Raw genomic sequence first — 24,998 nt, forward strand, 5'->3', positions numbered from 1 at the left:
AACTTAAGTGTTTCATTTTGGTCCTGGTGGAGTATTTTGGGTTGACCCAAACCTTTTGCTCATGGATAACTTACATTTTCCCGAAGCTTCGTGGATCCCCATTCTCAGGCTTTTTTTTTTTTTTCCCCCCATATTTTTGCACTGGAAACAGGTTCCTCGACCCCAAATTTATAATTTCACAGTTTCATAATTGAAACCTGTGGGGAAAGAAAGCACAACACACTCTAACAAACGATCCTCAAAGGTCTCCCTGGTCTTTCCCCTGCTCCAGTGGCACCACTGGAGCTTCCCGTTGCAGCCGAGCTAACCAGAGTCAAACGAGTTAAAGACATTAATTTGTTCAATATGCAGAGCTTATCCTGGTGGGAAAATGTCCTCCCAGGAACCCGGCAAAACTGTCTGTATTATTATTCATAAAACAGGTGTAGTGTTAAGTGATCTGCCCCTCCTGACCCTCTCAGCAGACAGAGCAGTGAGATGCAGCCGCGCTTCGTCTGTCCACCTGACAGATTGCAGCGCTGCCGCCCGGCGACTCGGGCAACTTCCAGGGAGAGCAGGAGGGACAACAGGAAAGGAGGAAGGATAAAAATGAAACATTTTGTTAAAACTCCCCCCCGGGGATATGATTCATTCTCCGGTATTTCACTGCGAGGAGGAAAAAGAGGATTAAAAGAGCAGGAGGGGGAAAAGAAAAAAAAAAAAGGAGGAAAACCCCAAAATTATGAAAACTCTTTTAATTTTTTCTTTTCTTGGTGACACTGAAAAAAATCCAGAGAGAATTTAGAAAGAAGTGAAAAGCATTGGCCGAAGGGCTATTTTTAATTGAAATTATATTTTTCCGTTAACAGGGAAGTATTTAAAAGACAGCAAATACACAACTTGCTCCTTGTAAAACTACTGCTAGAGTTTGAGATGCTGCACAGAGGCTGTGCTGGGATGGTACCACACCACACTGCTGGTGAGACAAAGCAAGGGGTCACCTCCAGCCTGGGCTGCTCAGGCTTCCCCCTTTAAGAGCTGTGAGCTTCTAAACGCTGGTCTCCAGCTGGCTGGGTTGGGTTTCTTTTCTGATTATAAAGCCCTGAGGTTTTCCTGACCTCCCTGCTCTCTGGTTTGATGGTTTAAATCAAGGAAGTTGATTGACATCAGCAGGCTTTAGTGATAGAAGGGCTGCAGGAGCTGATGCCACTGTCTGGAGACAAACCCTGGGGCATTCATGGGTTTTTTTGAAATATGTGGAGGAAAACCTGAGGGTCTTCATGCCTGCAGCAGATCTCTTGCTAAGGTGGTGTCTGAGTGCTATTTTGGAGCCCTGCAGCCCTCAGTGGTAATTCAGTGTGCTTTGGCCTTGGAGGGGACAGGATGCTTCCACCCCAGTAGTGCTGTCTCTTTCAGGAGCTCACAGGCTGTTCTCAGCACTCAGTTACTGTGGCTGTGATCACAAGTGTTGACATGGAGCTGCAAGGGTGGAGTTTAGTTTGGCCAAAACATCCATAAGTGCTTTGGGCCAAGCTCAACCCTCTCTGATGGAGGTTTAACACAGTGTGATGCCTCCTGGTGGCTTAATTTGAGTCTGTGATGAGGGATTTAGAGTTCCTGATATTCCATGTTGGCAGAACATCTCAGTGCATGAGAAACAGAGAAAAATAAACTGGACAGAGTAGTGAGATCAACACATATCCCAGATGGCACTGCACATGTCACTGCAGTGAGTGCAAGGAGAGCTTGCTAAGCCTCATGAGCCATTCCCCTCACATATCTTGATGCTGATCTCAGTCCACTACCTACAATATCAAGTCACTTTTTTGACATTTGGAAGTGATGGGATATGATAACCAAGACTGAGGAAGGAAGTCTCTAAGTGACCATTTGTGGCTCCTAGACACCTTCACTCTCAGCAGTCTGGCTCGAGACTCTGGAAAATGGGCTCTGGGCCATAAGGTTTCCATGCTGCAGTTTGAGCACGGCTTTGTCCTGTTTCTGCAGATGACTAGTGTGGGGTTCTTTTTTAAAAATTGTAGGTTTGATCATCTGCTTAACACACCCCACCACATGCTCCCCCACCCTGTGTCTGGCAGGGCAGAGACCATGAGACAGAGTGTGGCTTCTGTGAATAAGAGACCACTAGAAGTGTCACTAGCAGACAAGCGTCCTGTGCAGAGGAAACGAGTCATCGAACAGCTGAGCTCCATCTGCAGTCATTGGGAACCTGAGGTTTGATGTCATGTCCTGGATTTGGTCCTAACCATCGACTCCTCATTCATGTGTGGGCCTCTGTACGGTGGTGTCAAAGTGCTGTCCAAGAGCTCTGCTTCCCCAAGCCTTGCAAAGCATAGGGGTGAGTCCCTGTGGACACCCTGAGCAACAAATCCCTGAGCAGTTAGTAGAAACTCATTGTTGTAGTTTTTCTTCAGGATGAATTGCTGCAGAAGAACAGCAGCTTGGCATGGCTGGAGCTTCCTCAATCTGCAGCCCTGCAAAAACCTGATTTTCATAAAATAGTAGAAATCACCATAATGGAATAAGCTGAGAAAAACTTCCTTCCTTGCATGTATGTTCAGTCCCAGCTTGTGTGGAGTTACAGCTGCACAAATTATTACAAAATAGCACTGAATAACTCAAAAAATCAAGAAAGAGCAAAGTTTAGGTCCCTTCTAATGTGATTGTTTTTCCTTGCAGACCTATGCCATGAGGGTGCCTTCAAAATCCAGGCATCAGCCACTGTTCAGCTGTAATGAGCAAAGTGTAACAGGGTCCAGTTACCTGCCCTTCCTACTGAAACCTGGCTCCTCCTATCTCCCCCGAATTTTTTTCTTGTCAGATTCTTCTTGCTGGGTCTTGCCACAACTTTGTCTGAATAGCCAGTCATTGGTTACCCCATAAAACCTCTCATAGTGTCAGATTCAACTCCGAGATTTTTTTCCTTGCTCTGAGATTAATAAATAAACCAGGCTCTGGGAATGACTGGTGCAAGGCTGTCTTCTCTTTCCTACCATTTTCTACATCTCATGGGCTTCCTGAGTTAGCAGCAGGTCCCCCCCACCATGGACAAGCTTTGTTTTGGTGCACAGGCCAAACATGCCAAAGCATTTATTAATTCTGAGCTGCTCGCTCTGCAGTGCTCTGTGGAGGGGGCTTCAAAAAATAGTAGGTTTAGCCACTTATGATGAGGCCCTTGGGAAATGAAAAACCCTTCAACTCCATTGTTTGTGCTAAGCTGGATTTGTTTCTCACCCAGAAATCAAGTTGGTGAGTTTTCCTGCCCTGTTTTGGGTTCTGTAGTGGCTGCTTCAGTTTCTGCTTAAGTCCAACAACAGCACTTCTGGACTGGGAATAAAAAAAATAAATCCCAAGCTATAAAAGTTTGAGCTGGTTTGTGTTCACTTCAGCTCTGTGCTCCCTGCTGAATTTAGTGATTCAAGGGCAAGTCCTATAGACCTGATGTGACTTCCAGACACTGATGTTGTGACTCTGAACCAAGTGGCACCACCATTGGACTTTCCTCCATGACCTCTTGTCTGAACTGGACTCTGGCCTGCCTTCACCATCACACCTGAGCTCCCCTGAGATGCTCTCTTTGCTGCCTGGTTTCTCTGCTCATCCCTTCTCCATCCCTCCTGCATCTCTGCTGTTCCATCAAAGACTCAGCTGGGAGGCTGGGGAGACTGTGCTGACCTGGAGCCTCCTGGAGCGCTAGAGGGCACGAGGAGTTAGAGGAAGAGGAGGAATTACATTGATGAGAATGGGGCTCCCCAGAGCTGCTGATGGCAGTGGGAAGCAGTGTGTGTATCCTCTTTCAGGGGATGATGGCTTTTATTCCATGGCAAGGTACACTGTGGTGGAAAGCATGACACAGGGAAGCCCTGAAAAATCCCCAGGTGTTTATCAGCATTAGTGGACAAGGACCAACCTATAACTAAGCAAGGCCAGTGGCTGCTATTCCATACCTCTCTCCTTATGCCCTCTGTGCAATTAACTCTACCTGAGACATGCTTAGTTTGGGGGATTTCAGTGGGGGAAGGAGAGGATTTTATCACCTATTTGACAGCATTGTGGATGTGGGCTGGTTTCTGGCTTGCCTCTCTGCCAGACTGGCCAGCCCAGCTGGGTGTGCAGCAGCTGATGCCTATAAAGGGCTGTGAGGGCAGCAGAAGGAGAGGGAGGTGTGGTCCTTTCAGGGATGAGTGGTATAGAGGGATATCTCTGTGCTGGGCAGGTGTTTGTCTTCTGGGTCAAGCTAGCTTCAGGCATTAAAGGCACCTGCATGATGCTGGCTAGCTGGCCCACTGACTCCTGTCCTAGGGGAGGTGGCTCAGAGCCACCTTCTTCCCTGGTCTCCTGTGTGCCTGCTTCTGGGTTCAGCCCTCCCTGCCCCGGCGTGGTTCTGCATCTGCTTCACTGGGCAGAGTTAAGGTGATGTTGGAGGAGGGATCTGGCTGCTGCTGTCTGGAGCCATGTCAGGTGCTGTGACTGTGGATACCTGCCCTGGGAGCTGAGTGCTGCTGATCTCCTTCCAGCAGTGAACAGTGGGGACCAGCACAAAACACGACAGCTGGGCAGCCCCAGCAGGGTGATGGCTGGGGAAGATGTGCAGCCCCTCTACCAGTGCTGTGGCCTTGTTAATTTGGTTGACAGCTTCTGCTTAATGCAGTTTTCCCAGACCACCCAGATTTTGCAACACCTGGCTGCCTGCAGACCCTACAGCTAGAAGGAGAAAGCCTAGTCCTGCTTCTCCTCTGACTTAATTCCCTTCAGCTGCTGATGTGGGCTGCTGCACCTAATTCAGCCCCTGGTGACCTAATCATAGAAAGCCTGGTCTTCAGAGGCTGCACTGAGCTGCCTGAAATACCCTCCCACCTTTTGTAAGGCCAATTGCCCGTGGTGAAGGTGTGCTTTTGGAGCGAGGGGACTTGGATCATACTTCTTGTGTGTTTTACTGGTTCACCTGGTGACCATCCTTTGCACTAGGCCAGGAGGGCTCCAGTACCTGTGACATGTGTGGAAACTGGTGGATGTGTAAATCATGAGCAGCAACACTCTGCTGCAGCCTCCTCAGTGTTGCACTGAGGAGTGTTGCAGTTGTCAAACCTGATCCTTCACAGACCGAGCTGGGAATTGCGCACGAGAGCTCCAAGGTAAGGCAGTCTCCAGACCCCTCCTCACATGGAGGAGAAGGAGGAAGAGGAACAACACCACGGGGTGGCAACATCTAGGAAGGAACCACTTCCCTCCCAGCTGCTCCTGCATCTCTGATCAGAGGAAATTGGGTGGGTGGTATGAGTCTATAAGCAAGGTGCCCTGCACAGGGACACAGTTTTTAGCAGTGCTGATGAATGGTATTCCCACCCCACAGGGCTGACCTCCTCTGGCTGTGTAAGGAAAATCTACTGCCCTGCACAACTGGTTTGCACAGGCAGGATGAGCAGCATGCAGTGCTTGGAGCTCCTGATCATGCTGCAGTCCTTGCTGGGCTGGTGTCTGGGCAAGGTGGGTCCAATGGATCTGGTTACCCAGAAACTTGGCTGGAGCTGCTCGGAGACCTTCCAGAGAGCCAAAGATGGAGGTATCAGAGCCCAGTGCCTCCCAGCTGCAGCTCAGCCTTCCTGGGTGTGAGGGATCAGAGCTGTTACACGATGAGCTGTGATGGTACCAATGCTTTCCTGCCCGAGTGTAGTTATGCTGGGATAGAATAGGGCTGTCCCAGGACTGTTTCCAACTCCCACAGGATTTTGGCAGGGTGGTGAGGTACCTGTGTTAACTTGTGACCTCTCTCCTTCTAACAAATTCCCAAATGACATGACCTTGGGTCCCAGCATCACCCACGCCATCGTGTGAGGGGAACACTTGGTGACGAGGATGCCCCATCGAGGGGCTGGGAGTGCTCCTGCCCCTGGTACCAAGGTCACCGGGAAACACAGGAGGTGAGGTCCCTAAAAACCTCCCATCCTCCACTATCCTATAGCGGGTCCCTCACAGCTCTGCAGCCGTGTCCCCGCTCGCCAGCCGGAGACGGGAGACCCAGCCGTCCTCTGTGCCGGGGAAGCCGCAGCCCCCTGCCCAGGCTGCTCTGGCAGCGGCAGGTACGCGGTCCCAGCCCCGCAGCGGGCGGCCCCGGCCTGCGGGGCCGTGAAACTCCCCGAAAAACAGCGAATTCCCCCAGGCAGGAGAGAAGGGGAGAGCTGGGCAGGATGGGAAAGCGCCGGGACTACGGGAAGGCTGCAAGTTCCAGCTTCCCCGTCCGGGCGGGATCTTTCCTCCGCGGGTTTCCCCTCCCCGAAACCGATGCGGTTTGGCGGAGCCGGAGCGCCGCTTCCCCGGGGCCGCCTCCCCCCGCGGTACCGGCGCCCGGAGCGGACCGAGCCCTGCTCGGCGCCAGCGATCACCGGCGACGAGCCCTGCGGGGCAGCTCTACGGTTTGGGGTTTTTTTGTTATTTTTTTTTCTCCTCCCAGCACTCCTTCTTCTTAAACACTCCGGAGCAGCGGGAGCGGGGCGCCGGGGGCGATGCGGGGCGCGGGAGAGCGCATCCTCACCGGAGACCGCCCCGGGCAGAGCACCGGCTTTCCCCAAAAACTCCCGGCCTGGGCTTCTCTTGGAAAGGGGAGTTAAGTCCAGCTGGTTTCATTACCGGGAGAGACGCTGTGGTGGGGCACCACCCTCTACCTTTTATTTTTTTTCTTTTCGTCTTTTTGGCTTTCAAGGAAAAGAAGGAAAAAAAGCCAGGGAGCAAAGCGGAGCCGGGGCGGCTGGGCCGTACACCCCGAAGCCGGGAAGCGCCGCCGGCCCCTCGAGGCGTGGCGGGGCCAGTGCCTGCAGCCAGGTAGGAAAGCGGGGAGGAAACTTATTCCGAGTGGGGTGGGGTGGAGTGGGGAGGGGAGAGCAGAGCAGGGCAGGGCAGGGCAGGGGGTGGGGGTCGAGCAGGGAGGTATCAGCTCCAGGAAATGTGCCTTGGCAGCAGTCGGACGGGCGCTTCCCCGCAGGTTGGTGAGCTCCGCTCCGGAGCCGTCCAGGGCGTCGCGGCTTGCTCCGCAGCCTGGGCAGCCCCGGCGGCGGGGAGGCGGGGGGGGGGGGACGGGACAGCCCGGGGAGGGAGGGCCCTCCGCAAGACCCCCCAGGAGCGGACGCCTCTCCCGCCGGCTCCCCGTAGGAAGGCACCGCCCGGGCCGCCCCAGGTAAGCGGCCGAGTCCCGCCGACGGCAGCCCCGTATCCTCCCGTCCCGCGGCCGCGGGGGACACGGCTCCGGTCGCCCCCCACGTCGGGGCCGCGGGGCTGGGGGGGCCGCTGCGACCCCGCCCGGGACAGCGGCTGCGCAGCCGGAGCGGGGGCCCGGGGGGTTCTCCCGTTCGGAGGGAGGAGGGAGCGGGGCGCTGGGGAGCGGGCGGCCACGGCCGCGAAGCCCCGACCGGGGGCGGCGGGGCCGGTGGCCGGGCTGAGCGCGGTGTGTCCGGGCTGTGTTGGCAGGCGGGCGGCGCGGCCCCTCGCCCGGCCCGTCTCCCCACCATGCTGGACGGGCTGAAGATGGAGGAGAGTTTGCAGAGCGCCCTGGATCCCGCGGCCCCTTTCTCCTCACTGCTGGGTAAGTCGGGGCACCGCACTTGCGCTCCCGGGGACCCCCCCTAGGGCGGGGCACGGCCGGGCGGGCCCGAACGATGGGCGCCGGGGTCCGGGGGGCCCGGGGACAGCTTTCACCAGCTCGTTCCTGCCCGCAGCCCTGCCCGGCGCCGCTGCCTTCTCCCGGGGAGTGCGCCCGGCGCCCGCCTTCCCCGCGCCCGGTTCGTTCCGCGATGGCATTAAATTGTGTGCCCTCCTAACCCCCATGTAGCGAAGGCCTTTCCTTCGTATCTAACAATAAATAATTTACTTTTTCTTTTTATCTTCGTTTTAATATCGGTTTGAAACAATCGCCGTCTCTCTGAGCCGCGGCGCCGCTGCCGCCTTTCCGAGAGGAACGAAATTGGGGGCGGCGTGCCCCCCTCGGAGCTGCCCGAAGGCACAGGTCCCCCGTGGATCCCGCGGCGGCTCCTCGCACTCCCCCGTACCCCCGCGACCCACCAGCCTGGGTGGGGGAAGCGAAAGCCGCGGGACCCCCCCCATCCGTCCCCGTTTCCCCGGCTGCCTTTCCTTCCACCCGTACCAACTCCCAGGTCTTTCCCCACAGGCAGAGCCGCGACCCCCAAGTCGGTGTGTGAAGGGTGTCAGCGAGTGATTTCGGACCGGTTCTTGCTGCGCCTGAACGACAGCCTGTGGCACGAGCAGTGTGTCCAGTGCGCGTCCTGCAAGGAGCCCCTGCAGACCACCTGCTTCTACCGAGACAAGAAGCTCTACTGCAAGCTGGACTACGAGAAGTAAGTGTCCCTCTGCCCCTGGAGAGCCCCCCCTTGCTCTGCTCCCACTGCCTGCAAAGCCCCAGTGCCCTGCTGACGGGGTGGGGAGACTGGTGTCCCACCGCTGTTCCCCACTTCCCCTGCCCTGTGCGTCCCAAGAGGTGTCAGCCCTTCCTGTGCTGTACAGCGAGCTGTGCTTCTCCCCTGCAGTTTTGGTGCACCCTGGTTCTCCCCTCTTTGGAGGTGTTTTGTTGTGCTTGGGTTGTGCCTTAGGAGTTGAGGAATGTTTTGTCAGGAGCCTGTGAGACCCATGGAAACCCCAGGTCTACCCAGGGATGGAGCCAAGTGTTTTCCTATCTCCTCTGGCTTTATTTTCCTGCTGAGTGTCTAGAGGAGGAACATTATATCCTCCCTGACCTAGTCCTGGACAAGGGTATTTTCCTAATATCCTTACAGGCAGGGAAATGCTATTGTTCCTCCCTGGGTCGGATGGGGAAACTGAGGCACTCGGTGGGAACTAAGGAAGGCCCTACTGAATTCAGAATGTTGACTGTCACACAGGGCCTTTTCCTGTGCCCAGGTCTATGATGGAGAGGAAATTTGGATGGAAGTGGTTAAAGCTTCCAGCCCCGACTCTCTCTCTTTGGCAAGTGTGGGGCTGGGGGGAAAGACAGTGAGAAAATTTATTTTTCCTTTTTTTAAAGAAAAACCATTCCAGTGGGAATGGGGAGAAGGCCGCGGAGTCTTTCCTCTCCTGCAGCTGCTTTCGTTTTTTCCTGCTCATCCCGCTCTTGCCGTCCTTTCTGGACCTCACTCCCCGGCTGGGTTTCGAAGCCGTTAAATTTTTGTTGCCTCCGGGCTGGTTGTTTCTTGAGGAGGTTGTAGGTGGGGGGCTGGATCCCTCACTATGGTGATAGCAGGGCTGCTGGAGCCCGGAGGATTTAATTCCCATGTCACTGTTACACGAGAAAACAGTCGTCGGCAGTGCTCTCGTCCCTGGCCTTCAGCAAGTTGGCGAGTGTGCCGGGGGCTAGCCTGGCTCCAGGCCTTTTTAAATTTGTTTTCTTTTTTTTTGTTTATTTTTTGTTTTCCCTCCTTTAAGTCCTGTATTGTGGGTCTGAGTTTAATCACTATGGATACGAGGCAAATTGAAAGCAGAATTTGTGCGCGTGACCTTGTTTTCAAATGTTTACGAAAGAGCGGAAGAATTAGCTGCCGCCAGAGTGGGAAGGACAGAGCTGTGTTACGGGGTGGGTTTTTTGTAAGCAAAAATTTGTTGGAATTGGGTGTGCTGCTTGTTTGTCCGTAGAAATTTGGCTACTGATTCCCATACATTTCCAAAACAATCGAATTCTCATTTTTTGCTTTTTTGGTGTTTCTGTTTGGAGCATCGAGGGGGAATTGGGGTGAATATTACCCAGAAATGCCTTTCCAGCTTGGAGCATGTATGGATTTTAATCCTGACCGCAGCTTCTGAGCTCTGGAAGCGGCTCCAACCTGAAACCCTCCTCTGATGTCTCTTGGCCATGAAAGAAATCAGTGCCGCAGTTGGTGTCTTGCTGTGCCCATCTCACTGTTGGGATGGACAAGGATGATTGCAGGAAAAAAAATGTCACAAATTATTCCCAGGCTCCAGTGGTAGCACCATTTATCCTGGTTATTTTCCAGTTGTGTTTGGGTTGGTGACTTTTCCTCGAGCTGGGGAGCAGGCTCCCTGACGGGCGGTTTCCCTGAGGTGTGATGGTTTTAGCCCTGAACTGCCGCTGGCCTGTCGCCCTCCTGCACCCACCTGCCCCTTGCTGTCATGTTATTGTCCCCTTGAATTTAATTTTATTTCATTATTTTGGCATGGGGCTGCGGGTCTGTGTCCCTTTTTCTTCCATCCCCCTGTCAGTGTTCTCTGCTGTGCTGGTGCTCCAGCTCCTTACCTGGTGATGGCAAGGATGCAGAGCAGAGTCCCAAGGAACTGTTTGGGCTTTGCCGAGCTTTACATACTACTCTGTATTTAACAAAAAACATTCTTTCTTTGCCCAAACTGCCTGTCCTGTCTTAGGCCTGAGCATTTTCCCGAGTGCAGGAGCTCTGTGCCTGCTCCGCCTGCGGTGCCGATGCCGATAATGGGGGTTTCAGTGTGAAACACGCAGAGCAAGAGCTGCTGCTCTCAGACTGAGCTCATTATCTCGAGCCGATAGCTGGTTAATTACCACAAGTGACTGACACTCCTTGTGCAGCGCAGTGGTGTAAAAGGGGCCGATGGTCCCTGCGGCAGTGGCGTAGCCGGGCTCCCGAGGCCTCTCCGTCGACACAGCGGAGCTCGCCGGGTGGGAGGGCTGGGGTGTCTGTGTGTAAAATGCTGGGGGTGTTGGGGCAGCGGTCAGAATCCAACCTGCCAGTGTTGTGGTGTTGGTGTTTTGGGGTTGTGTTTTTGTGTTTTTTCTTTTTTTTTTTTTTTTTTTTTTTTTTTTTTTTTTTTTTTAATTTGAAAGAAGGGATTTCTCTTCCGGGTGGTGACTGTTGGGGTGTTTTGCCCGAGATGAGTAGGCGCGGTATTTTCTGATGTGTTTCTTTACTCTCTGTTTGAGCTCAGTTTGTAACAAGGTTGCAGAGGATTAATGACAGAGTGTAAGACGGCAGAGTTATGCCTTCAGTTATAAATACACCCATGGAAAGTGTTACAGATGGGTTTAAGCAAGCATCTGACTTGCCGGACTCTAGAAATTGAGGAATAATTTGTTAAAACACATGTTTTATATTTCTTTGTCTGACACAAAGAGGAAGACCTTGGGAGAGGACTTGGAGAGCGATGGACTAAAGACTGAGGATGCCAGGCTAGCATTGCTTTGGGGTACTGTAGCGCAGGACCCATGAGCAGTTTGGATAGCGATGCTGGCCAGGAATGTGGGGAATTGGGGGTCACTCTTGGAGCAGTTTCCCCAGCGCTGGTTGGGAGGACTCCTGGAGAGGGACGGCTCAAGCCTGTGCCCCTGGGACAGCATCTATTTGGGGCAGAGGACGTTCGTTACAGAACATCCCGAATCCCGCGGCAGCCCCCGGCGCTTGTCCAAACCTGATAACTCTCAACTATGACAAGGTTCAGGCTTCGCCCTGGCTGGCTCCCTGACTGCAAAGTGGCCCTGGGGACATGCCCTGGGCCGTGGGGCCCCTGTGGTGGTGGTCAGGGGAATGGGCTTTTGTGGTGGCAGATTTGGGGGGCAGTATGAAACCTGGCCATAAATGGGGAGGAGTACTGGAAGCAACGGGAAGAGCTGGACTGCTCCAGAAGCTTAAAATCTGCATGGGGACAAGAATGGCTGAGCCCTGCCTGCCTAGAGGTGTTTCACAGTGGGTTTGCGTGGGCCAAACAGAGCCAGAGCCATAGGGACGACCTGGAGCCACAGGGGCAACCCCACTGCAGGTGATGCTGGTGGTGTGCGGGAACCCCGCCGGCCGGTTCTGGGGGCTGGGAGCGCTGACAGCGGTGCGGTCGTGACGGGGGGCGCAGCTGGGGAGCGTGGCGACGGCGGGACGGCTTGGCACGTCCCCAGCCACGGCGCAGAGCCCCGGCCCCAGCCCCGGCTGGCAGGAGCAGATGGCCAGCACATCTCGGAGCAGGCCTGGCATGTGGGCGCCGGCAGTGGAGGGGCGGCTGCAGCCCCTGAGCCGCCACTGCCATGCCGGGCTCCCCGGCCGAGGGAGGCAGTTGTGTGATGCTCGCCCTGTCTTCGCACGGCTTGATGGCTCTGTGCTGTTGCCAGATTCTGCGCTGTCATCACAAAGCTCCCCTTGCTTGGCTCCGAAATCCCCTGCTCCTGGAGTCGTGGGGTTGCGTGGGTGCATCCACCTCCTCCTTTGTGAAATAAAATGAGAAGTTGCATCCGGTTGCAAAGGAAAAAAAAAAAAAATCCTTCCACCCTCTGGGTTTGAGCACAAAAGAACATGTGTGCAGAGAAACCCATCAGTGTTGGGTTTTAAAATCACATCCGGGGTCTTCGTATGGAGGAATGAGCCTGAATCCCTGGCAGTGTGGTCCTGCCAGGCCGCGGATGGATCCTCTGGCTTGGGGCAGTGCAGTCTCCTCTCACCCGCTGGAGGCTCCTCTGGCAGCTGCTGCTGTAGAGGAGAGAGGGGGAAGAGGTTTGGAGCATGGTGGCTGTTTATCTTGCTTAACGTGGGTAATGAATGTAATTGTGCAATTAGCTGCAAACCTTGGCGCTGCTTCCCCAGCCCGGAAGGGCTGTGAGGGGATAATCCCAAATGGATTGAGCGAAGAAGGTGATGCTGAACACTTTAGCACAGCCTAGTCCCACCAGCTGGAGAGTTGCTGCGGTCTGATGGGTTTGTCCTGGTGATTTGCAGTCCTTTGCCTTTGCTCGCCCAGAGAAGTGGGACTTCTTGTGCTTTTTGTGACTGATGGGAGAGAATTGTCCCTCCAGAGAGCCACTGGTCAGCCCAACTAGAGTGCAACAGTAGGTCCTTTTCCCTTCTTGTAGGGCAGCCTGTGGAGAAGATGATGCTAACTTGGGTTTCTCCAGCTGGCCAGGCACTGGGAACAGTCAGGCTGGTCTTGATGGGGTAACAGAGCACATGCCAGCTCTGTAGCACAACGTTCCTCTTGCTGATCTTTCTTTTCCTGTCCCTCAGTCTTTTCTTCTAGTGCTTTCCTTGCTTCTTGCCTGCTCTCCATCCTCACCTAGCACCTCATCTCCTGTAACAAGCACCTCTCTGTCCTCACCCACATCTCCTGGAGGAAAGTGTACCAACTCTTTGTGGGCTGGGATGAGTGTGGCTGTGGGGCAGCTGAATCTGGCCTCACCCCCACCATGTTTGGTCCGGCTGGGCTGGGACAGGCGCCGGTCCTTTGTTTTTTAAGTTACCCTGTTGTGCCAGTGGGGCGTGGAAAAGCAGGGAAGCAGCGGGATGCAGTGATGAGAGCGGCATTACGGAGGCCGCTGTGGGATCCACGCTGGAAATGCCAGGCAAGCAAAATACACCTTGCCTCTGTCTCCACCAACCCCTGTCCTCCTGCTCATGGGGCTCCCCCTTTCCAAAGGGAGCGGAGAAGTGATTTGGCATCTTGCCCCTTCTCTTTGCCCTTAATTAGATTTGTATTTTACAATTAATGTTTCATAGAAAGGCCTGGAAGGGAGCACTGTTTGGCAGACTGGTAGTGAGGCAGTTGAATATACTCATCTTCTGTCCCTCCATGGTGGGGACCAAGGGGTGGCTTTGGGATCACCCTTTCTCCTGCTCGTTGGCACTGTGACCCTGGACACTGTAGGTCGGTGTCATCAGAGCCACAACCTGAGCATCCTTTGGACTCTTCATGGCTTCTGTCATCTTATTTTGGACCTACTATGGGGGGTTTTTTCCCCCTTTTTCCTTTTTTCTTTCTTTCCCCACCCCACAGGGAAAGAAAAAGCACTGACAGGGCACTTAGAGCTGGGGGAACTTCAGATTTTTGCAGTCCTGAGGAAGGCACCAAAAAGAAATCGGCTGGGGAAGAAAGAAGGTTTTGTTTCATCTTGATGAGAATTTTGTCTCCACCAGCTGGAGAGACAGCTGGGGTCCTCTCCTGCCCCAGCTCGCCAGCCCTTGCCTCGCTAGTTCTTCACCTGCTCGCAGCCACCAGGCGCAGGCAGGGATTTGCCGAGCCGGGGATTTCAGAGAGCCTACAGTTTGGTTTCTTGTTCGGTGCTTCCTCGGGGAGCTTTCCAGCAGGCTCTGAATCTGGTGGTGTGGTTACCCCCAGCTGATTTCGGAGGGGATGGTGGTCTTGGGTGTGAGCTGTGCTGAAGGCTGCTCAGCGTACGGGCAGGATTTGCTAGTGGCTGTGTGTGCTGACGGGGAGCCTGATCTCCACTGGCTGCCCCCATCCCCACTGGCAGCAGTGGGGTGGCCTCAACATACCCAAAGCTACGGTTTCTGTTTCTGATCCTGCACGCTCACCCCAGCTGTGGCTGGGGGAACCCCAAAGCACCCTCTGCCTTGGAGCGGGAAAAATGGGACTTCATGGGACGAGAGTTGGTCTCTGCTACTCACAAGGGTGCAAGTCCCACTTCTGGCTGAGGAGGGGGAAAACCCAATGGTTTGGATCAGATTTGGGTCTGGATTAACAGTACCCCACTTCTAGTGACTCCTATGACGTGCAGCCAGGGGGATTCTCTGCATCCCTCAGTGCTGGAGACTGTCTGCAGAAAAAGAGGTTTCTGCTGAGATGGAGGGAGGTGGGAATGAGAGGAGTGTCCTGGGTATTTTTCTTCTCAAGATGCTCTTCGTCCCTTTGTGCTCTGTTTTGTCTCTGGCTCGTGCCCTCTACAGATGCAAATGGGAAGCAGGGAGAGGGAACCTGGGCTGGAGAACTGTGCCTCTGCCTGCAATTTAATCAAGCACCTCCTCTGTAACAGGCGTAAAGAATGTATTTAAAGCAGGGAGAAAATATTTGGATTTTGCTAGGGTGAAATACTGGTGTTGACTAAAAATTTTGGTTTTTTTTCTCATAAATGTGTTGTTATGAGAAATTTGAATTTCTGTATATTTGTTTGAGATTTCAGAAGGGGAGAGGTGAGGGGTTCTAGCGGCACTCCCTGATGTAGCAAACCCTGAGCAGACGTGTGACAGTCTATGGCCACCGTGACGCTGGCCTGGGACTTCAGTTTTGTTCCTCAACACTTTTAACCTGGAAGTAATACTGCCTAGACAAAAAGAAGGCAGCTGGTCTCTGGTTATCTTCTCCTTGCTCCTCAGGGACAAACGATGCACCCGGGTTGTCTCGCGTGTCTCTGCGAAACCGGCAGGCATCTCATTGCAGCTCTGTTTGAGGTTTGGTGTTTGTTTTTGTGGGTGTTTTTTTTAAGATCATGAAACCTTGGTTGCCCAGGAGAGGGGTTCTGTAATCCCTGGCTTCCCACCCCAAATATTTACGGACAGCCAGAGGTCGAAGCTTTTGCAAAAGGCATGGAGCAGACTGAGTGGTGCTGTGCCGGGGCTGTGTGAGCTGCTCCATTTGTTTGGGGTGTTTTCTATCAGGTGGCTCTGTCTTCTTGCTTATCTGTCTTGTTGGGGTCTTATTAACAAAAGACCAATTTCTTCAGCTTGTCAGGGATCCTGCAGGGTCACGTTTTGTAGACTGGCTACCTGAAAATAGGGGTTTCTCCCTTGGAGAGACAAAGCTTGGAGTTTTCAGGAGGATGACATGTGTTTCTTAATACAGGGGTGAAATCATGTCTTGTTCAATGCAAACAATTTATTTTCTCCCATTGCACTTTGTACTTGCATGCCCCTACCTGTTTTCAGTAGAGCATTTCCCCTGCCCATGAATATGATCCTGTTTTGGGTTCAGGTCTCCTGTGCTGGTACCTGCTCTGGGTACCATGGACCATAGTTGCATGTGGGAGAAAATGCTGAGACTTGGCTCCTTTACCCGTGAAAGGGAGCTGAAAATATGAATCTAGCTTAAAAAGGCTTTTTTCATCATCATCATAAGTGCTTTGAGTATCTTGCTGGGCGAGTTTGAATGCTGGATATGAATTCTCACTCTCCAGATATGCCTAATTTTTATGTCATGCTTGCCTTTGCATTTTCCACCTTGGGCTACCTTTGACCGAAGGTGATTGAGAGCTTGTGTTGCAGAGATGCCAGCTTCTCCCAGGCACAAATTGGCGTGGTTAAGGTACAGATCGATAGCAGAAGGCACAAATCAGTAGGAGAACCTCTCTCCTCCGTACCGCAGCACATCCCAGGAGGCAGGGATGCTTATCCTTGTCCGAGGGTTACTGTGGCTCTATGGCTGCAGATTTAAGTTCACCCTGCATGGAGGCATCCTGTCTTCCTTGGGGCAAATGTCTGGAAGGGCAGAGGATGCTGGACGAGGCTTCCTCGGTCGGTACTCGTGGTTTGCAAGCCCGTCAGGGCTCGGCACTGATCCTTCCCAGCTGTCTCCCTGTCACCGTTGTCCATACATTGTCTCTTGCCACTCCCTACCCCTCTTCTTCCCTCTTGGGCTTCATTTCCTAATGCTGTCCTTGACAGCGGAACAAATCCCTTTTCACACGACCATCGCTGCTCAGCCCATTGTCCTCCGCCCCCGCCGGCACCGTGCAAAATCTCTCTCCCTGGTACGTCTGTTCCTCTGGAATGACAACCAACCATCTCAGTGGGGTGGAGAGCCCCCGAAATCCCTCTGGGCAAGGTTCTCTGCCCTGCAAGGGAGCAAAGTGGGGGTCTTAAAAACACAGCAAGAGGCAAGAGTCATTCCCCGAGAATCACTGTTTGGATGTGATTGATCTCTTTGGGAGGTGCATCCTCTCCTCTGATTTTGTGCTTCAGAGCTCCTTGGGTGAACCTGGAGACTGTGTGTACTCAGGATGACTTCTTCCCTGCCTGAGGCCAGTGGGGCCATGTTTTAAGTTGATTTTTCACTGTATAGCATCGCCCAAGGTGGGAATTTTCTCTTTGCTGTTGAAAGCTCAGGGAAACTTTTGACACGAAAAACTTGGAAAGGAGAGAGAAATAGGTTAAGGGACCTGAAGGCAGTTCTCGGCCGCAGCAGCTTTTTTTATTTGGAAGAGTCAGTGTTGTCATTTCTTTCCTCCAACCTCTGCCATTGTAAAATCATAGGGATGCTTCTGTTGTCAAAATTTCTGCTTGACATTTGCTGGCCCTGCTAAGTCTTTCTTCCTGGAAAACTACTTCTTAGCTAGGCAGGAAGTTGCTAACCTCTGCAGTGATTTATCTAAACAGGAGGAGAGAAATGGCACATGCTTGCAGTTGCCTCCATGGGAGTGATTTTGATGAATAATTTCATGGGTGCTGATAGTGGAGGTGGGTATTTGTCAAGGCACAAACCCAAACCCTTGCCCAATGACTTCTGGTTTTGAACTGCCCTGCAACATACTTCCAGGGTATCTTTTCCATTTCTGGTCTTGGAGAAGACCAATCCAGTCAACAAGAGAGGAAGGAGTGGCAGCTGTGCTGTGTGTATGTCGGGTGTACAGGACCCCAGCCCTGCACTGAGTGTTGAGAAGGGAATGACTGTCTCCTCTCTGCTTACAGACCGCTTTCTGTAGGCTCCTGAAAGGGCTGAAGGGGAGGAAGAGACTCCTCTGGAGCACAGGATTCAACCAAGCAAAGGTCTGAATTTCCCAGTGGAGATGCTGAACTCCAGCACTTGGCTGCAGAGAGAGCAAGATGTTTCTCACCTGAACAGTGTCCATGAACCCAGCCATCCTCTTGGCTTGGGTGCCTGTGGAGTCTGGAGTGGTGGAGCAGCCCAGGCTCATGTGTCTTGAGTCTCACCTGTGCCAAGTGTGTGACCAGCTGGGTTGGTGATGGACAACCGAAATATTGAATTATATGTATCTCACCATCTCTGCTGCCCGGCAGCTCACAAGAGTGATATCGAGCAGATCCTTTTAAACAGTGATGTGGATGTGGGAGCTTGATTAGGAAAGCCATTAAGTGTTTGAATCTCCTTGATGCCTGCTCAGGTGAATGCTGCCCCTTCCTTCTGCATCCATATTTACGGAAGGCTGAGAGAGCAGTCTCAGTGGACTGACTTAAAAGTTTAATGAAGCTTGAAGTCTTATAGGTTGGGCTTTTTGAGTCTGAGCTTGTTTCAGCTCTGGCCCCAGGAAGGAGGGTTAACCAGAAAGGAGGAGAGGCTTCCTGCATGCATTACCTCAAGGACATTAAAACCCACGTTGATGGGAGGTGCTGTTACAGAGATGGATTAGGAGAAAGTAATGAAAGAAGACATCAGAGACGAGAGAAGGGCCCTGCATGGGGAATGTAGTTCCAGGAGAGATATTTATGCTTGGCAGGAGGAAGGCTGCCCATGACAGGGACGAACTTTTCTGTCCCCTCCTATACCAGATGCCTGTGTGCCAGATGCCCTCTGCTCTGCAGCTCCAAGCCCAGGCAGTGCTGGTGGATGGGTGCTGGGGTGCAGCAGGATTCCAGGGGCTCACTCGCTCTGCCTGGTGTAATTTGCTTCTCTCAGTGCCTGTCAGGAATGCTCCAGGCTGGGGAGGGTTGCTGGGGTGGGACACAATCAGCTCTGTGGTGTTGTTTCTCCATGGCCAACCAGGTTCAGAGGCACTGATACCACCCATCCTTATCCAGGCAGGAGGATGTGAAGTGATGAATCTGGCTGCTAAACCAGAGGCCCAAATCCACCCAGCTCTGCTGGGATGGCCCATCCCCATTCTCCAGAGGAAGTGCTGTTTCTCTGCCAATAATGTCTTTATGCTATTTCCAACCACATAACAAAAAAATCCTAGGAACTCCCTGGATCCTTGGCTTTTAAAGTAAGTATACCCCCACCTTGAACTGATTTATTTTTGCCTGTTTTGGCACTTCTGCCTCCAAGTGTCAGCCTTGGTCCTTCCCTCCCTGATGCCTGCAGAGCACCATTCCCAGGCAGAGCAGCCTTGGGGTGGTGCTTTGCAGGTCTCCCTAGTCAGCCAAGGACATGTCTCAGGCACATTGTGGGTGAAGGGTGCTAATGAAATGACACCCAAATCTATGCCTTTCCCTTTAGTGTCTTTGTGCTGGAAAAGTGCAGCAAAAGTCGACCATGGATGTATCTTGCCGGCGCTGTGTTTTTTTTTCCATAAGGATTAGTGGTTCAAGAGCGGGGATTTTCAAACTGACAAGCCCTTGGCAGAGAAATAATTACAGGCTTTTTATCCTTTGTGTTTCCTAAGTAGTTCTAAATAACTTTTTCCCTTGAGGCATTTTTTTTTAAGTCCAAAAAATGGGAGGGAAAAAAAAGTGAATTTCCTCAGTGTCCTTAAAAATATGCAAGATGCTTGTGGAGACTATTTAAGTTTCAGCTATAAGGTTTTTTGTGTGCGTTTTTCTCTTTAACCACGTCCAATGAACCAAAGTTTCTTGGCCGGTGATGCTTCAGAAATGGCTCTTAGAAATGGGAGATGGAGGGGGATAGATGTGATCACTTCTTGGCCATCTCAAGAATGCAAGTTTTGCCTCTCCAGGATATTCCCTGAGGTTTTTACTCCACTCCTTGCTGTAAGAGAAGATTTCTGGGGCTAGTGGAGCTGGTTTTCCTTGTCACTATCTATTATTTGCTTGTGCCGAGTTGCTCTGTGTCCTGCTGGGAAGCCATGGCCGTCCCTTTCCTCGGCATCCCATAGCATTCCCGGGGGCTGCGGAGCCCACGGGGGCTTGCCCAGCCCTGTCCTCTGCTGGCTCCTCTCCTTGCCTGTATCTCCATCCTGTCTGCTTTGTACAGTCTTTTTAATCTAAAGAAAAAGACAGCGTGATGTGAAAAAAGCCTCCTGGGGGCAGCTGAGGGGCAGCTCCAAGGCACACGTGAACTCATGCCTTTTATCCCTTCTAAAATTCACCTCCTGTGAGTTTCTGGGAAGCCCTTAGCACGGTACCCTAATTTTCTGAGCATGCTGGACACATCTGTGCCACAACATGTTTTATCCTGCTGCAGTCCCTGCCCGGACCTCTTTGCTCCCTGCTGGAAATAGCCCTCCGGAGGATGCTGTCCCAAATCCCATCTGTGCCTGACCAGGGAGGAGGTATCCATCCATCCCTACTGCTAAACACTGTTTGTGATGTAAGGGGGGACCTGGGAGAGGACCCCCTGGCGTTTACACTCACTGCAATATGAAAGGGCAGCTCCAGGGCTGTGTTATTGCATCTGCTGTCAGGGCAGCGCCAGGGTGCTCCCATGGGATTGCCGGTGCAATATTCCTGCTGTCGGCAGGGAGGGGAGCCAGGCTGCTGTTAATAACGGTGTTTCTCTACCTTGGCTTTATTAAGTGAGGAAAGCCTCCTTTCCTCACACCCCAGGCATATCTGGGTCTGGGCTTCGGTATGAGAGGGGATGGAGGTGGGAGAGGAGTGGGGGAAGTGTTTGAAGTAATTAGAACTGCTTGGTGGAGAGAGGGGACTCGCCAAGAGGGGTGGCAGTGATATCTTGATGAGGTGTGTCCTGCCCCCGACCTTCTGCAAAATCCCCCTGTGGGTTTTGCCCAACCCACCCTCCTCCTCCTGGCCCTTCATCTCCCTGGGGGCTGTGGCATTTAGCGAGCAGGGTGTTGAATGCCTTGCTTTCCCCATTCCCACTTCTGCTGTAAACCCTCTAAGGGTAGCTAAAGTCTGGTTGAGTTAGTGAGGAGGCCACAATGTAGCTCCAGGGCTCACAAAGTCCCTTGTGCCTTGCAGATGTGGTGGGTGACTGCAGAGGGACATGGTGCCAGGAGGGGACCTGCCTATCCCATTTCTCCTCTGCCACAGCCATCATTTCTCAGGGGAAAGGTTTTTTTTTTCTCAGCTTTCCCTGTCCAGACGCTGCGAATCCCACTAAAACTTCTGACTGGAGCAGGGATTACGTGCTCGGGTTTCAGCCCTTGTCTGTGAGCGGTGTAAACTTTCTGCCAGAGCTCAAGTGACATTTTGTGGGAGATAGGAGAGTATTAAGTGTTGGTCCTTGCAGATAAAAATAGCTGCTGACCCGACGACGTTTTCTATCGTCTTGTCACTGGTCTGACCCGGCTCCATCGCCTCCATGCTGCTGCTCCCAACCTGGTCTTTTCTTCTCATGAGGTGCTGGGGGGCACCCGCAGCCTGACCCAACATGGTCCTGCTCTGAGCATCCTCACCTGCCTGTCACAACAGCACTCACACTGGATGGTGGTGTGGGCTCGAGGGCAAACTGGAATAGGAGCAGCAGGTCCAGGGTTTGTATTCACGGGGGCCGGAAGGAAACACCATTCATCTCACTCACTGTGAGCCCACCCTCACCAAACCCAGGACCCCTCTACTCCAGAATCAGAGTCCAAATTGCTCATTACTGCAAACCTCACTGCTAAAGTGGGAGCTCGTCTGATTACAGGAGTCCTCATGTGCACACACGTGGCTGCCTGTCTGTTTTTCCCGTTGCTGTGTTTCAGAGCTGATGTTTTTATCCTGAGGTTATAGCTGGACTTGGCTCAGGGCCCTTCAGCAGCATCGGCAGAGCTGACTCTTGCCGCTCCAGAAATGCAGGGATGGGGCCAGTCGAAAGGAAAGGGAAGGAGAGGAGGAGGAGGGAGCAGCAGGGTCTGGCTTGCTGCTGAGCTGTGACCAGATCTGATGCTGGGAGAGGCTCTCCCACCCTGCCTGCCCTGTGCTGTTCCACAGCTCTGCTTCAGAGTAGCATCCGCCTGCTCCACCTCCGGAAACAGCCAGCGTGGCTCTGGAAGAGCTCGTGTACAGCTGGTAGGATGGCAGCAGGAACAGTTTCTCCCAGTGTTGAGATTTTATTTCTCATGTCTGGGCCAGAAAGTCCCCAGCCATTGGCCTCTATGGACTGGACATCCTTTAAGGATGCCTTCATTCCATTTTCTTGTTTTTCTGAATGATGATGCTCCCATCATTGTCGCCAAGGATTTCTTCATGGAGAGAGCGGCACATTCAGGCTGCCTTCAATGCAAGTTTTTAATTGCAGCCCTTAAGTACCTTCTCAGACAAGTGAAGGCTTTTGGGAACAGCATCTTTTCCAGATTCCCTTTGCTCTCTGGACCCACCTGCCCCTGGGGCATTCGTCATCTTGTGTGGTGTCATCCATGAGCTGAACTGTTTCTCCCACCAGAAGTAAGGAACAAGGTCCTGGAGCCAAACCAATGTGATGGCACTTGGCCACTTACAGTAGTGGGCGATTACTGAGCCCCTGCCAGGAATTCTTGCAGTGGGATCGGGAACGCTCTCGGGTGTTAAATTTGTCCTGTGGCGCGTAACCTCTAAGTAGAACCCGTCGTGTTTTGTAACAGATCATATGATGCCAGCGATGGCAGCCGCCCGCCCTGCGTTTCAAGGTCAGTGCTGAGCTTGGGGCCGGAGGGGCAGCTCCTGGCTGCAGCCTCTCCTGGCTGCTGGGCCTCTCACTGGGCTCTCCTCCCTCCTAGGATAAAGCCTCTGGTGCCTCAGGAGCTCAGGCTTGGAGATGGGGGCTGTTTTGCTCCCGTCTGGTGAGGCTGCAGACCCCATCTCAGGACCTCCCCTTGCAGGGTGTGCTCCTGGGATGCAAACCCTGCCCGTGTCTCGTGTGCCACTGACACACTGTCTCCACATCTGGAAACAACTGCCTTTAGCCAGAACCTGTGCAGGTGCAGCCCTATCCCCTGAGAGTTTTACAACATCGTGCCAAGGACAGGGCCTTCCAGCATGCATGTGGACAATATTTTTTCACTCGCCATGCTTTAGAACGTGTTGCAGCAAGGAATTTATCTTGTATCCCTTAAGCCAAGGGAACTGCTGAGTAGGGAAGGGTCTGCTGGCAGAGGTGAGTTGCTCAGGGTCCTTGTCTCAATGGATAACCAGCGATGCTGCTGCCTGCTCTGTCCCTTGGCTTTCAACATCCCACAGGAAAGCATGGCCATCCCCAAGGGAAGAGGCTCCCATGGTCTCTATCAATAAATAAATGTTTTAGGCCCATCACTTTATCAAGCAATTAGAAGGGACTGTTTGGACAGATCGTTAAATAAGAATTAAATGTTTAAAATATTAATGGGCAATTGGCCCTCACCAGTTCTCTTGTTACATGAACGTTTCATTTATAATTTGGACCCAAGTTGGGATGTGCTGAGAGATGCTCAGGCTGCAGCCTGCACACGGGGGTTAACGTGGTGCTATCTCCTGCCAGAAAATAATAAAAGCCAGTGACTGTCTAGGGATTGTGCATGAAGGATTAGGAAGAGGATATGCCTGGGCCTGTCTGCAGCTGGTTGAAGTCTAGTGCAGAGGGGTGAGCCTGGAAATCATTGCTTTCTGATGGCTGAGAGGGGGCCAGCACGGAAAGGGAGCTTGTCTCCTAAAACCTGGGGAGCTCTGCAGCCGGCTGATGTTTTTAGTGGGAGGCAGCGAGTGGATCCTCTTTCCCTGAGAGTCATCTGTGCTGGTCAGGAAGGAGAAAGCACCATGGGGTGGATGCTTCTGCCTCCACTTTCCAGGTGCTGCAGTTGTTCAGCATGAGTGGAGGATGCTGTGCTCCAGGGATTGGGTTTTTTGGTGAGTGGGGAACGCTTAGCTCCAGGGACTGGGTTTTCAGTCTGAGCAGAGAATGCTGGGCTATGGAGAACAGGGTTTTTTTTAGTGTGAATGGAGGTTGTTGGACTCCAGGGACCGGGTTTTCAGTGTGAGCAGAGGATGCTGAATGCCAGGGACCAGGGTTTTCCACCTTTCTGCTGGGAGCCTGGCTTCATCCTCATTATCTGTGGCTTTTAGGTTTTTAAAGCTGTAAGTCCAAGAGTCAGGGGATTCAGTGAAGTCCTCCCCTATCTTCACTGCCAAACAGCCTTTCTGGCCCTCTGGCTCTAAGGAAAGCTGGAAGATGCTCAGGTCTTGTGTTTGTTTGACTTTTTGATGCTGGCCATGCTGTTTCCTGAAATGGTCACCTGTAGCTGGCTCGGGAAGTTGGAGTCACAGCTTTGAGGTCAGTGGGTGCATGAAGATTTCCTAGCATCAGGTGTTCAGCATTACAATTTATCTTGCAGCCACCACACTTGTGGAAGGGGCCTGTGGAGACGGAGGCATCGGAATTCCCCAAGGCAAGCCAGGGCTTTATGGCCCTCACCCAAGACAAGCACGATGCTTTTGTGGCAACTATTAATTGCTTCCTGATTTTAAAAAGCATAAGCAAACTCACTTGCTGGGGAACGAGTTACCTGGCACGTAAATGCTTTGCCATTAATGCGTGGCTGACCCTGACGATGATGTGAGGACCAGAAGAGCTTTCAAAGAATTTACCAGAAACCATTTCAGGGGAGGTTGTCTGTTGTGAATCCCGAAGTAATGGGATGGAGGGAATTAGGTTAGGTCATAGTTTGCAGAAACCGGGCACGATTCCCCCTCGAGGATCTTGAGATCATCAGAACAGGGTGGTGGGGGGAGGCCCCCGCGCGTCCTCGCCTCAGCAACTGAGGGAGTTTACAACCTGGAAAATGAGATTATCGGAGGGTTTGTTTTACACGTGACACTAGGGAGCAAACAGGGTCCTCTTACATCCAAAGGTGCATTGTAAAACCGCAGGGGTTCCTGGAAGAGCAGCCCGGGAGGGCCCTGTTTTGTGCTGGGTCGAGGATGCCTGTTGCATCCAGCACCTATTGCAGCAGCACTGCAGCACCTTGCAGCCTTTTGTGTGGGTCCTGTGCCTCTGTGAGCTCACCCCAGCTCAGGGAGACATTTCAGGAGGACATTTAGCTGCTAGAGCAAGGGAGGTGGTGTCTACCTCGCTTTCACAGTCTGCCCTGGTGTATAATCTGTCTCTCTGCTCCTGCTGTGAGCTGTTCTAAAGCTGTTTGCAGGTTTCTGGGGGGCCCCAGCCCCTCCTTGCCAACTCCCCAGCCCACGGATGGGGCTGCTGAACTATTTCACAGGGAGATGCTGGCACGTGGGGCTGTTTGCTGCCTCCCCCCTCCAGCAACATCTTTCATTTGCTTGCTACCTCCACTGGTTTGCTCTTCCTCAGCTCCCCCACACCAGAGAGGTGGGGCTGGGCCAGCTTCGGGGATGCCGATGGCTTTTTTTTTTTGCTCAGCAAACAGTCTTAAACTACTCTCATTTGAAAGGGCAGGTGTGGGAAAGAAGCTGTTTCGCCTGCAGCAAAAAAGTATTTCCCAAATCCAATATCTATGCAATGAGGGGCACCGTGGTGGGAATTAC

General features: G+C 52.8%; 1 protein-coding gene across 1 annotated transcript in view; it reads left to right on the top strand.

Annotated features, from left to right (window-relative positions):
- The first annotated feature begins 7,500 nt into the window (after window positions 1-7,500).
- The window catches only part of LMX1A (LIM homeobox transcription factor 1 alpha), a 42,395-nt gene continuing 24,897 nt past the window's right edge, over window positions 7,501-24,998 (top strand). The window contains exons 1-2 of the mRNA XM_032697256.1: window positions 7,501-7,576; window positions 8,159-8,345. Coding sequence (XP_032553147.1) covers window positions 7,501-7,576; window positions 8,159-8,345 — 263 coding nt within the window. The remainder of the gene's footprint in view (window positions 7,577-8,158; window positions 8,346-24,998) is intronic.

Source organism: Chiroxiphia lanceolata, chromosome 9 (genome assembly GCF_009829145.1).
Source record: "Chiroxiphia lanceolata isolate bChiLan1 chromosome 9, bChiLan1.pri, whole genome shotgun sequence".
NCBI classification, from domain to species: domain Eukaryota; kingdom Metazoa; phylum Chordata; class Aves; order Passeriformes; family Pipridae; genus Chiroxiphia; species Chiroxiphia lanceolata.